Source organism: Cygnus atratus, chromosome 3, assembly GCF_013377495.2.
Source record: "Cygnus atratus isolate AKBS03 ecotype Queensland, Australia chromosome 3, CAtr_DNAZoo_HiC_assembly, whole genome shotgun sequence".
Taxonomy (NCBI): domain Eukaryota; kingdom Metazoa; phylum Chordata; class Aves; order Anseriformes; family Anatidae; genus Cygnus; species Cygnus atratus.
Genome location: NC_066364.1, coordinates 654,729 through 669,070, shown reverse-complemented (window position 1 = coordinate 669,070; position 14,342 = coordinate 654,729). Strand labels below are relative to the sequence as shown.

The window sequence follows — 14,342 nt, the reverse complement described above, 5'->3', positions numbered from 1 at the left end:
GCCCCATCCCTGGAGGTGTTCAAGGCCAGGCTGGACGAGGCCCTGGGCAACCTGATCTAGTGGGTGGCATCCCTGTCCATGGCAGGGGGTTGGAACTGGGGGGGCTTTGAGGTCCCTTCCAACCCAAACCATTCTGTGATTCTGTGAACTTGTTTTGTTCACTACAGAGTTAAAAATAAATCACATATCTTTGTGTTGCTCAGGGGTTGTGGTTTTGTGTCAATATCTTATGGGGAAATGCTTGCATTAACTTCTTATTTGAACAAGCACGTTGGCATTGTAATAATAAAACTGCCTGAGCTTTTGCCACTAAAGCAAGCCTGTGGTATTCTTCTAAATACGAGAGTAGCATTGGTATAACTTGTCACTGCTCCCACCTGCAAGGAGATTTGAGACAGCAGAGCTGTTAAGACGAGTAGGTGTGCTAACAGCAAGTGATTAAAAAAAAAAAAAAGAATTATTACAATAGTTCGGAGTGTCAGCAGGTGATTATAGAAAATACCAGTGTGGAAGCGTGTTCGTTCTGCTGGGAGGCATTTGACCCTCATGACTGCCTTCACATTTGCTAATTTTCAGTTTATGTTCTTGGAGCTTGGAACCTGTTGGCAGATTATTTGATTGTTTTTGAATCACAAATGGTGTCTGAGTGATGTTTTTGTGTTTGCACTGTGGCTAGGTTTTGAACCCAGCAGGAAATGTTAGACTAGCTCCGAGAAAAGCTGTTATTTAGGCTCCTTCTCTGCATTCCTAATTTTCAGGAGGAGGAGAGTGCCGCTTGCTTTGCTGTCAGCTTTGTCCTTACCAAGAACGCCTCCACCCAGACAGGCAGGATAATGCAGTGGTGGTAATGCTGCGTGATTCTTTTTGGTCAGCTGGTTGCAACACGTCCTGTTATCGGTGTACAAAACCCAAAGCCTGTGTCCCTGCTGCCCTCTTGTGAACTATGTGGCAGTCGCATCTCTCGTTACACAGGCTAACAACCGACAGGGTTTCACGGCTGTTGTTGCCCTGAGGAGCCCTTTAGAGCACAAAGAAGCTCTCCTGCTAGCTTTGGGTTCTAACGTGGCTGTGCATATCGTGTGTCTCTGCCCAAGGGATCCTGAGTCTTGCCTCCAGAAAATGTGTGTTACTTGGAGTGACCCACAGCAGGAAGAACCTGTTACTCCTCTGAGATGTGATTTTTTTTTTTTTTTTTACTTTAACCAAAAAGTAGCATTCTTTTGAGATTATAGTATATTATGCGTGAGCATTCGCATCCTGTCTGGTCTTTCCTCCTCATAACCCTTGTAGCCACGATGAATTCTCTTGTTGACAAGGGGGCAACCATGGCATTTACACAGCCTTCAAATGCCACGTAGCCGTGTCATCCCTGCAGGTTGTGTTAAAGCAAAGTCCTCGCAGGACAGAAGTGCTAGCAGCATGTGTACACACGTGGTGTGAATGGACAGATGCATGCTGTGTAGCTTGAAGAACTGTGATTTCTGGTAAATAACCTGTTTTCTCTGTGGTGTTTAGTGACAGTACACGTGGGAATGGCTCAAAGCTGTGCCCGGGGAGGTTCAGACTAGACGTTAGGAAAGACATCAGGACCCTCTCCTCTTTGAGAGGGCAGTCAGACCCTGGAACAGGCTTCCTAGAGAGGTGGCTGATGCCCCCTGCCTGTCTGTGCAAGAGGCATTTGGAAAACACTCTAAATGGTATGTTTTACCTGTGGGTCAGCCCCGAATTAGCCTCACAGCTGGACTTGATCTTTGTGGGTCCTTTCCAACTGAAACCTCTTCCATTCTCCTGCCTGTGCGGTAAATCCCAAACTTGTCTTTCAACTTCGATTGAGTTTGGATGTGATGATCCAGAACTTCTGCGTGCATTTTCCATACTTGCAGTAAGCAGCACATCAAACCCAAAGGGATTACAGCCCGTGTCGGTAGGGCCAGGTGCTGCAGCATTCCCTTTGTGAGCTCTGCCAAAAGGTTACAGCCAGGAAATGTTTCGTGTGCTGTCGTACATGAAATGTGAGAGGTGAAAGCTAGTCAAAATCGGGAGCCTCGGAGGAGTATTGCAGTGTTGTACAACGCGTATGTAAATAAGCAACCAGGTGAGTGTGTTAGGATTGGAAACGTGCCATCTCACATCAGTCACAGACCGTGATGCCACGTAACGTCATCAGCAGTGGCTCCTTGTTGCGTGAGCAGGACTTTGTGATCTCCAACACTGCGTACCGTGGTTAGTTCCTGGTTAAACACGGTGGTTCTCCTACCAGGAGGCTTCTTTCAGCGCATCCTGGTCTTGCTGAGATGTGCATTTGTTGGAAGAGGCTGGGTTTCTTCACCTCCCAAAGGAGAGGGAGCAGGCTGGCTGCGCAGCGTGCCGGGGAGGAGGGAGGCGACTGGGACTCGGGCAGGACGTGGTGTCGGGTACAGGGAAGGCTCGGACCCTCTTGTAGCAGCAGGCAGCTGTTCAGGAAGGGCTTTCAATGTAGGAGGCAGAGAGACTGGAACAAGGACACTTTATAAAAGACGGAAGAAATAAGATGAAATATTTCTTGGAGTTTTCCTTAACGGTTACTGGGATAGGTAATTATAATTCTGTATTCTGTCTCCAGGCTAGTTAGCTTCAGGGACAGAAGATCTATGTATTTGCCACTAATCACAAAATATTGATGCTTTAAATATAAAACTTATCTTTACCAAAACAAAATATATATATATACATAAATATATATTAAATATAACTTTTCTCTGTAAATGTAAATTTTCTCTTTACCCCTGTAATGTTTGGCATGAGAGCTGCAAGTGATAGCTACAGTTAGTTTCAGAGCTCCTGGAGAACCGAACTGGCTTTTCCTCCAGCTCTGCTTTACCCTCCCTGTTACGGATGCTTTTTGAAGTAGCACTGCCATATGCTAAGGTGAGAAGAAAGTGTGATCTGACCAGCTGGTCTGCTGCCTATGAGAAATTCTTAATCCTCTGGCTTCCTGCTTGCGAAAGCCAATGTATTCTTTCTTTGTATCCATAATATTCCTAGCTGTTTTTTTTTTTTTTTACAAGTTATCTCCATCTGTTTATATTTGCAGCAGAAATTTGCTCTTGCTCACTTGAGTTTAGAAAATACTACTCTTAAAACACATGATTTTCCTCTCCATATGATTTAATTTTATTTTCAGTTATAGTTTTTAAATCTTAGCCCAATTCTCCCCTTGCCTCTTTTTTCATATTTTGTCTTTAAAAAAAATCATTTACTATGTGGATAATGTGTGAATATTAGTTGTAGTTGCTTCTTTTTAAGTGTCTGCTTTTTTCAGTGCTGCCTCTGTGTTTGAAATACCATTTTCTACATTGTTAAATAACGTCCTCTCACATTTGCTGTATCTCTCTTCAAAAGAGGATTCTTTAACTGCACATCTGGAACTAATCCTGACTGACTGGTCCTCCATTTCTTGGAATTTTCTGTTCATCTGCTTATCTTTTATTTTTGTATGATTATATTGTGTTTGTACCGATACTTTCTTTGTGGTGTTACTGTTTGCCTATTGTAGATTGAAACTCACTGAGAAAAAAGTTGTGATTTTTATCTTTATAGTGTAGGATAGATTACTGGGATACAGAAGCTGAATAGTAGAGAGAGATTTTAAGGCTGAAAGAGTTTTTGATATTGAAATTTTTAATTGAAATTGAATTTTTTCTTAAGTTGTGTTTCTTTTTTTCTTTGCAGAAAAAGATCATGCTAAACATGTTTTTAGACACATTGATGGCTGATCCACCTCCTCAGTGCCTTGTGTGGCTGCCTCTCATGCACAGACTTGCCCATGTTGAAAATGGTAAATAGAACATTTTGTTCAAAACATCTGGTCAGAGCAGAGGTTGTGTTCAAAGTATGTAAATATGCTGTCCTCCCGCAGTGACAAAGCACCTAAAGCTTTCATCGTTCCCACTGTAACTGTCCTAGTCCCGGAGCATTTAGGCTCAGACTTTTGTTGGAGTGACAAGAGTTTTACAATTCCAGGAGGAAGACTGATTATTTGTGAAATCAACAGCAATGCAGAACGAGATTGGTTATTGGTATTTATCTTTTAAGTTAGGGTTCTAGCATCATTAGTAGTGAAAGATGAAAAAATAAGCAGAAAAACAATATTCTCTCAATGCTCACATCTATTCTGAAACTTAAAAAACAAAACAAAAAACTTTCACTTGGACTATGGCTTAACAGATGCTTTCAAGTGCTAACTTCCAAAGATTTTGGTACCTATTCAAATGTCTGTCTTGAGTAGCATTTGAGGACATGAGTCACTTCGGTATTTTTTTTTACTATGGGAGGTGAATGTTGAGTTCTGCTCAATTCCAGACCTGTTCTTAGCTAAAAAATCCTGGTTTTATTGCCTATGGAATGTATTTAAGGAACGTGGTAAGGTATGGAAAACTGCAATCAACAGTGAGAAACAGTGGTGGTTTAGGAGGGCTTTTTGGAGCTCATGGAAGCTAAAAAGCTCCCTGCCGAAGTTTGTTCTCCTGTGCAGGCTATTAAATCGTTTTTTTTTTTCTTAGTAGCCAGAAAGGTGATACACTGCATTTATTGTATGTTTGTACAGAGTATATGGTGTTTTATATGTGAATTCTAGGAAAACACGTTTTTTTTCACCCATAAACTAAACTTCATCTTTTGTTTCCTTCCCCACAGCAAAATCATGTTGTCATCCTTTCACAGCTCTGCCCTACTAGTTGTTACCTCTTCTTCAGCGTTATTCTTTCATAGGCATCTCAAGGTGTATAGATTTCTTCCTGTTAAGACACAGGTAGACAAACTCACTCTTGGTTTTGCCCAGCTGTTAACAGGCACAGCTTTAAAACTTCAGTAGTCTTTCTCTGGCCAAGTTTTCAGGATTTATATTCAGTTCTCTGTTTCTTGACATTTATTTCTGTGATGTGGTTTAGTATTGCTGTGATTTTGATATGCTCTCTTTTGGTGTTTGTTTTCTTGTCTTTTCTTGATCCCCTTGCAAAGCATATCTGGTTGTGATTTTAATCTGCATTTGTACAGCACTGAATAAGAACAGAGCTGCGATGCTCAACGGGCTTTTTATTTTTTTATTATATCAGAAGAGAAGTTGATTTTCCCAATTGCTCTGTATGTTTACAAACATTTTCTGACAATTGTGGGTCTAATTAAAAAAAAAAAAAAGCGATCTTTAAAAAATTTTGAGGGGAGTAATTTCATGGAAATAGATCTTATGAGAAAACTTCTGAAAGAGTTGAGATGGTTTATTTCGATAAAATTTTAGGTAGTCTGTGGTACTGCATTAATAGAAGAGCAGCAGCCACTGTTTGCTTTTTTTCCATTATCCTCTTATCCTTACAAACTCGTGCTTCAAGTGAAGCACGAAGAGTGGAATAAATATGGTAAGGAAACAGGCATTAAACAAGTTGATATAAAAACAGGTCGGGGTAGAATTGCACAGAGCTTAGGAAAGGATAAAATGTTTAAAAATAATAGAACGGTTCAGTTGGAAGGGACCCTCAGAGATCATCTGGTCCAACTGCAGTGTCGGGACACAGGTGAAGTGGTGGAAAGATGTGGAGATAATCCAGTAGTCTGATCTTTTTTTCTTGCAAGTACCTGTAAGGAATAACTAGGTAGAACAGTATCATCCTTAGAGATTAGTGTCTGTATTCCTCTGTTCTCCGACACCTCCCGTTCCTGTCGTTGTGGCTGCTCTCCAATATGCAGCTCACAATCCAGCCACCTTCACTGGGAGATGTCACAGAAGTGCTCCTGGTGGGCATCGACTTAGACGTGAGGCAGCAATACAGCCTGCAGCAGGACAGTCAATACCGTGCTGGGCTGCGTTGGGAAGAGCGCTGCCATCGGGTTGCAGGAGGTGATCATCGCCCTCTCTTCGGTGCTGGGGAGGCCAAATCTGGAATATTGTGTCCAGCGATGGGCTCTCCAGTGCCAGGGAGATGTGGGCTTATTGAGTCCAGCAGAGGGCCCCAAAGAGGATGACGGGACTGCAGCAGACTTCATGTGAGGAGAGGCAGGGAGAGGTGGGACTGGTTAGCCTTGAGAAGGCTCAGAGGGATCTTAGCAGCATGTGTAAAGAACTGGTGAGAAACAGTAAAGAAGACAACTGTGCTCTTCTCAGTGGTATCCAGTGGCAGGACAAGAGGCAATGAGCGCAAACTGAAATACAGGAAATTCTGTTTAAACTTTAAAATAAAATAAAATCTTGACATAAGTGTGTTATAATACTGCATCAGGTTGCCCAGGCTGTGGAGACTCCATCCATGGAGACCCATGGACAGGGGCCTGAGAAACCTGCTCCAGCTGACCCTGCTTGGAGCAGATTTCCACAGGTGCCTTCTGGCCCCAGCTATTCAATAATTTTGTGATTCTAGATATGATTACAAAGAAAATCCTGTTAAATAGTTCCCTGAAGTCCTTCCTTTAGGTGATAACCTTCTCATCTTCCACCTCCAGTCCTTAAATTATGTCTCTGTTAAAATGGACTCAGTACTTAAACATCCATCCTTTAAGTTTGTCTCTTTACTACTACAGTCTCGAACGTGTTTCCTCATATGACCTGATCAGTAGTCTTGTTCTAGAATCGTTGTTGATTTCCACTACATGTTAGTTTTCTCACGATTGCACCTTGTCAGTGCTGCTGCTTCCTAGCCAGATGTCTGTCTCCTTCACAGTTTGTAAACATTCTCATTAATTACCGTGGCAATCACTGCCGAGTTACTTCAGAAGCACCTGAACACCTCAGCTGACAGCCTTAAGAAAATATCCTGCAATTTTCTCGGTTGTCTTTTCAGCTCTGCTATAAGTAAAAGGCAATTAAGCTGTGAGGTGAGCTTGTTTTACTGGAGAAATAACATCTACAGGTAAGGGGAAAAAATCTTCTTTCTCGGTGCATCAGACAAATTCCTTTGATTGCTTTGAAACTGTTCTAAATAAATAGGCCAGCGCATTATTTTGGAGAGCCATCATCTCAATTTGCATGCGAATGCATCATAATAACAACATGCTTCTGTGCAGGCCTTCTAATCCATTTAGTTTTGCTCTTGTAGAAAAAGGATCCTTTGTAAATGCAAGTGGAAGAAGTCTTCAGGCTATGTTCTTTTTCCTCTTCCATGCCTAAAGAGGAAAATACTGAAAAGAATATTCAGCTTTTAAATTTGCCATTTGTGGTATCTTAAGCTTATATTAACGTTTGTAGAAATACTTTGCTATCTCATAGGCTCTGTAGGGTGAGGATTGTATCTTACCTGAAGTACAGCAGTTCAGAAAAACAAATGTATGTGTGCGTACAGAGAATGCAGCTCCTGTTTAGGAGTTCCAAATTAGAGAATGTTCCGTAACATTTGTTTATTTTATTTTAACTTCATCAGGTTGTTCTTCAGTCAGGTATTATAACTCAAGTTTTGGCTGCCTTCTCTGACAGATAAAACGTTAGCCTTCCCAGAAGCTCAAAATAATTTCTGAATGGGATTGAGAATTGCTGCCCTTCCTTGTGCTTGACACAGTTTGTGTTTAGCAATTGCTAAGCAGCATTATCTTGGGTAGATCATTTAGTCTTACTTTTCACAAGGGAAGATAGAATCTAGCAGTGGAGTCAATTTTCAGCTTCCTTTTAGGAAGAGAAACAAATGAACAAATAAAGCTAGAAAATCCATAAAAATTGCAGGGATTATGCCATTTTTTTCCTTTTATTTTTCACATCTTTTGAAGGGAGCAAGGTGATTTCCTAAGAAAATATGCCAGATACGCTCATGTTTTGACAAGGATGTTGAAGTATATGAATCATCTTCGAACTTCCCTGTAACAGTATTATTTTCCTTAAGGAGGGTGAGTGCAGGGTGACCAAGGTCCCACTTGGTTCTTGCAGAGCTCTGGCACCTCCTGGTGTTGGTGTCTGATATGTGGCCCCTTTCCCTTTCTTTCCCTCCGCACTTCCAGATGGGAGGAGGCCAGTGACTCGCGAGTATTGTCAGTGTCTCGGTGGGCTGCCTTTCCATTTCTCTACCTTTGGTCAAGCACAGCAAAACCTTCCATGATTCTGTGACTCCTTTCCTGCAGCAGAACTGCCTCAGTCTTTTGCACCTTTTGCACCTTCTTTCTATGCTTCCCCAGCCTGCTGTGAATTTAAGAAACGTAATATAAGTTTACAGATGTCCCAATCAACCCCTCAGAAACATCCTAGTAGTAGTAAAGGAGTTCCAATGAGAATTTCATGCTTTCGTTTTAGTCTCATTTGCTGCTCTGTCGTCTTGTCATCCGCAGGGAACCTTGCCTCCCTTATTTCCTTATTGTGATTACGCGACAATGTTTTTCTGATTACTTGGGAGCCAAATTTTTTTCAGTTTTTGCTGTAGAGGATCTAGACATTTTTGGAGAGGCCTGCATCGCCATGTGTTTGTCAGCAGGTGAATGAAAGGCTTAGGAAGGCCCTGCAGCACTGCTATCTCCCATAGCAGGGACAGGTGATTTCCTGCGCTGCCCGAGCTGTAAGCTGTCATTTAGGAACTATTCCAATTGTGAACCCTGTTCCTTAAAGACCAGTTGTGAACTATTTCAGTTCTCCAGATGGTTGCCTCAGAGAAAGGAAAGGAAGCTACAAGCTGCCATTGGCTTTGTTATAATTAAGACCGATCCTCCTTTGTGAGGCGCAGCGCTGCTGTACGTACTAGCGAGGAACGTGGGGAACACGCTTCCAAAAGGAGCTCCTGCAAGGATACTTCAATCCGTGCTGCCCTGCTATGTCAACTCATGCCTGTGGTAGCTTCGGTAGCGTCAGTCAGTCATTCTGTGTAGCATTTCTGCAGAGTGGAGGAAGGTGCTCAGCTGCTGCTCAGCAGCCTTTGTACGGCTTTGCCTGGCTGTCCTCTGACCGTGCACCTGGAGCGTGTCCCGCTGGGAGCAGTCTGGGACTTTGAAAGCCCATCATTTCTTTTCTGGATAAAAATTCCGTGATGCTTTTCAGTCTCTTTCTCTTTTGCTGGTCCCTAATCTTTCCTGTGGAATGTAGATTGCTTCAAAATGTTCTCCGACCTTGGCTGCTGCATGGCACATGCTAAACTGTTGCTGTTCATCATGAGCTGCTAAGCCCAGGCAAGGAGCCTCTCCGATCTGCAGGGTCCGTAGGACCCACGTTGAAAAGCAGGGTTCTGCAGCAGTGAGTGGAGCAGGATGTGTTTAGTCCCAGAGTTTAAGTTTTATTTAAAGTCTTGGCAAAGCTTGAGTTTTTTTTTATCATTCCTCTTATAACTCACATTCAGACTAGAATTTCCCAGCTAATTTTGCTAAAGTTTTGTAAGGCTCAAGAGGGGAGGAGAACAAACAAACCAAAAAAAACCCCACACAACCAAACAGCCTCCCCATCCTCCCAAAACCTTACAATGCCTTGTCCTCTCTTTACATGCCTTTCCCCCTCTTGCATCCATTCTGTGGAGGATACATCTGTGTGTACTGGGTTACTTGTCAGAAAGTGTCTTGGAAGATGCTTTGCATTTGATTTTGATGTTGTTTATGCACCTACTGTATCATGGGTCACACGTCATTGCACAGGAAAACTTGTCACAGCAGCAGAGTGCAGGGCCAAAGAATTTGGGTGTATTCACAATTGTTAATTTAGACCAAGGAGGTCAGGTTCCCTGTTCAGTCAGTAGCAAGGTAAAGATTCCTGCTCTAAACTGCCCCCTAAGCAGGCCTCTATCCATGGAGTTAGACAAGGATGTTAATCTGCTGGAAGACTTTTCTTCCCGCTCATCTTAATCGTTTCCGTGGAAAAATATAAAACTCAGAGTTGGAACTTGGAGCTTGGCTTTTACATTATATATTAGACATGATTTTTGTGCTGATACTACATACAGCTTTATAAGGAGTGCAGAGTTTGGAGTAATAGGCTTTTTGGGGTATATATGGCTCAATTGAGTAGATGATTACATTTTTATCACGTGGCTAACAGTATTGTTGGTAAGTGTTTTACATGGGAGCAATAGCTATTAGAAGTTCTGGATGCACACGTCAATATTCCTGGCCTGTCCACTAGGACGAAGCAAAATCTTGTAGCAGTATGTCTTGTTTATAGATGTAGCTATTAGTACCACATGAAAAAGAGTAGTATAAAGACAGATGTTTAAATAAAAGTTTGTATTTATAGTCATGGCAAGTTCTTCAAAGCATTTCTCCTACAACATTAATTCTGTCTTAGCCAGAGTTTTTGAACAACGCATTTTTCCAGGTCTTCTCTGAAATATTTTAATACAAAAATATTGAATTATTTCATCTGCAGCCTGCTTTAGCTTTCTACTTTTATTATCTCCCCTTTGATTTTTTCTTGTATTTTACAATTGTCATATTTTCTTTTTCCTTTAACTGCTAGTCTCTGGAAATTACTCCTACGCAATTTAATAAAGGCTCTGCTCTTTTCTCCTCCTTATTTCTATCTACGTTTTGTTCTTGATACCCTTCTTGCTGTGGAAATACTCTCAAGTATGTAGACAACTTTGCTGTGCTTCCCAGTTCCAGACCAGTCTTCAGTCAGTCCTGCATCTATTGTACTTGTCTCGTGTGTCTTTAAAATTATGATAATTTAAAATAGTATATCCAAACTATGGATCCCCATTTTTTTTTCTCTGAAACTTCTTCGTTATTTCATTTTAGTAGTCTAATGTGTACATTACTGTTGTATTTTGGAAGCCCTATTGTATGTCCCTATGGGAAAGGCATTGTTCAGAAAGAGCAAAGACTGGTTTTGGGGTAAGCAATGAAAATCTAAGAAGAAAGATGAATACACAGATTTCAAGACAAGGATTTGGGGTTTGCAGCTCAAAATTGGTGGAGTAACAGTTCCCATTTGGGTGGGAAGCAGTAAGAGGGATTTTGACTGGAGTGGCTTCTGTGGAAATGAGAGGCAGAGGGAGGACATCAGACAGTATGCATGCTGCAGTAAGCTTAGTGATGAAAGGAACTTGGAGTTAGAGAAGAAAATGCAGACAAATTTTTGTGTCCTTAGAATCTGAAAACCTAAATATTGCGTATATTTTGATGTTGGAGTGTAAGGGGAACAGACCACAGAAAGAGAAGGGAGGAAAAAAAAGGCACGTCTCTGAGGAGTGTCAGGTAATTCACAAGATGGCACAAGAAGAACTTAAATTAGGGACTCGTAGAAGAGAGCAAATGGGAAATATCTGAGATAAAGGAGGGAAGGAGAGGAGGAGAAGAAAGGTCACGTCAGGTTCTTCCAGTTTTCAATTTGGAAAAATTTAACATGTCCTGATCAGAGAAGAAATGGGAATGAAAAGAGATTTGAATACCGACTTGAGGATTGATGATTGCAGGATTGAATATTGATGGCAAAAATAGGCTGCAGCTGAGAGTTAGAGATTGCTTACAGGAGAAGAATTTTGGAGGCTGGCAGGGTTTGAAGGAGAAGAGGACCCAGCTGTGGTGGGTGAGTTTGGTGATGAGATTTCTTTCAGGGGCACTCGGCAGTGTAGGAGCCTGAGCAGAGCCGGTGGTGCTGGGCTGGGTCAGGGGGCACAGGAGGTACCAGGACGTATCCTGCAGGCAGAGGGCAGTCACCGACTGTACCGGCTGAAGAAAAACGAGGGAAATCAACAACTTGCTGAATACAAACATGATCAGTTGTCAGGAAAGGGAGGAAAAGCCACACAGGAGAACTGGATTCATGGTCCTGCCTCTCTAGCTGCTGGCCTCCCCTGTCCTTCCTGCCCTTTCCATGGGGAACTGGTCTGCTGGAGGAGGAGGGAAGGAGTAGGTTGTCTCTGTCAAGGAAGGTCCAGTAGGAAGTTTGAATCTGGAGTACTGGCAACCAGGAAAGGGAATGACTGAAGTCTTGGAAGCAGTGAAGAGTGGAAAGAAGCTTCCAACTCCCACTCACATATGTGGCAGGGAGCTTCGAGTAGAGGCACACCTTCATAAGAAAAGGTGTCAACAGCAAAAAATGTTCAGATCACTGAGACAGAGAAAATAAAAGTACAAGCAGTTTATGATAAGAACAAGCATTTCAGAGGCAGGAAGGAGAGAGGAAAAATGGGTTTGGACATGAGGTCTTGCAGTCCATAGGCAGGGGGGTCCCGGTGGTTCAAGTACGACCTGGAATTAGGCAGGTCAGTGGTGTGAAAAACACTGTCGGTGGAACTCTTCAAGGCAACTTCAGTGCAGATGGATTTATGTGGATGGAAGTATGGGAAGCGATCTGAACAGGAGAGAAGAGAAATAATGTTTGCAACATCATACTTTATTGGCATTCAGAAATGAACAAAAGATAGAAAAGGAGAGTAGCGTCCTCATCTGTTCATGACATCCCATCTGGCAGTAACCTAGGAAGGGAGGACAGCAGGAAGACAGCTGGGAAGAAGCATGCAGTTCCACTTCATTTATTTAGTTCCTATCCATGGCTACAGCATGTCACTTTCAGGAAGAAAAAAAAAAACAAACACAAAGTGCACTTTTTTACTTTCTATCCCAGTGGCCAGGCACCTTGTCCATGATCTAATAATCTCTGATACTGACTGTTCCAATTTTCTCTTTACTCATGGTTTTTGGGGGCTTGCTTCTTGCAGTACACATAATTGCTGTCATTGCTGTTACTTTGCCTTGTGTTTATTTCATCAGAATGCTATTACTGCTTTCCTTAAACGTATCAGTTTCAAGTTTTTGATTCTTTGGTTCGGGACTCTGTAGTACTTCTGTCCCTTCTCTATCAATAGTAATTTCTTCTACATGCATCGTGTCAGAGAAGGTAAGACAGACCTTTTTGAATAGGAAGATGAGATAAGATGAGGTGGACAGAACTTGCTGCAATCGGCTGGTGCCAGTGTATTGGCCTTCGTTAAGGCAGTGAGCCAGCGCTCTAGCCTCACAGGAGACAGAAACCCTGCCACAGGCAGAGGGGTTTTGGGGCATGAGCACAGAGTGGGTACAAAAAAAGCTTTGGGAACTGGTGACTTAATCCATCTCCCTTTCCAAAGGCAAACTCAAATGTATGCAAACATTCTTGAAAGATTTGCCTTTTTGCTCCTTAAAATCTTCAAAGTTTCACCACCTGTGTGGACCAGAAGCTGATTTGAGATCAGGGTTAAATATTCTCAGGGTGAGAAAGTTTTTCCTAATATTCTAGCATGATTTTTTTCTAATTGCAGTTTAAACCCTTAACTACCTGGGTTTTTGGCCACTGGCTCTGGAGAATGTATTGTTATTTTGTAAGTACCTCTTGCATGTTTGATGCCTTCTCACAGCCTACTCCTAGCTGAGCTGTCTCCTAGATCTTGTTCAGGCCATTTTATTGTTTTCTCTCATACATCTAGTTAACCCACATCTTCATTGAAATGTGATGCCCCAAATTGAGCACTTTTGACAATCATTCAGTATGTTTATGAAAATTGACCAGTACTTGACCTGGAATAAAGCCCTTTAGAATCCTGCTCATTAGATCTTACCATTTTGGCAATTAACTGCTCTTTGGTCTTTTCCAGTGAAATTCACATCCCAGTTAAAGTCCTTTCATCTATTTCCTTCTGTTATGCAAATAGGGAGACCAATGTTGTAAGTAAATTACTGAAATAAAATGAGAAATTGGTGACGTTTGGTGCTTGTTTCCTATTTTCAAGGTCAATTGCTCTGTCACAGAAAGACACTAAGTTGATGTGGGAAATGTTGTTCATGGCTCATTTCTCTGTTGTTCTTCAGGTGCTTACAGTAATTTGCTTTAGTATTTGTTCCAGTATGTATTCTACAAGTTAAGATCAAGTTAAGATAACATGGGAGGTCAGTGGTTATGTATGTATAATTTCAGCTCCTCTTAAGGATGATAATTGCAATTCTTGTCATGTCCCTTTAAAATCCCTTGTTAGCTTTTTCCTTATTCTTTTTTTTCCTGGTTTTGTCTCTGAATATTTGTATTATTCTTTTAACACTTGTTAATAATTTGTCCCGGTTATCACTTCCGTAGGCTTCCTTTTGAATTTCAGGTTATTGAGGAGATCATATTTTAGTGAAGTTGTTCTTTTACTACAGTCTACTCTTTGCTCTGCCCAAAGATAATTTACGCTTGTTTCTTTAGCATCATTTCTTTAAGGAACTGACAAGTCTAACTCACTTTTCCCGTTCAATTGCTTCATCTACTAATTCTCATATGAATTTACTGAAAACTACTGCACTGAAGTCATGTTCTCTCTTCTCCACTTCCTAAAATTCAGGAAATTGCCCTGTTTCTACTGTTTGAAATAAATCTACAACTCTTCCTTTTCATTGGTTTCTCTACCTTTTGATTAAAAACATGGTCATCAGTTCTTCTACCTGAACTTCCATTCCCAAGGGAC

General features: G+C 41.7%; 1 protein-coding gene across 10 annotated transcripts in view; it reads left to right on the top strand.

The window, feature by feature from the left end:
- The window catches only part of DTNB (dystrobrevin beta), a 199,798-nt gene that overhangs the window by 38,528 nt on the left and 146,928 nt on the right, over positions 1-14,342 (top strand). For all 10 annotated transcript variants that reach the window (XM_050710129.1, XM_035568289.2, XM_050710128.1 and 7 more), the window contains one exon: positions 3,712-3,817. In XM_050710129.1, coding sequence (XP_050566086.1) covers positions 3,712-3,817 — 106 coding nt within the window. The remainder of the gene's footprint in view (positions 1-3,711; positions 3,818-14,342) is intronic.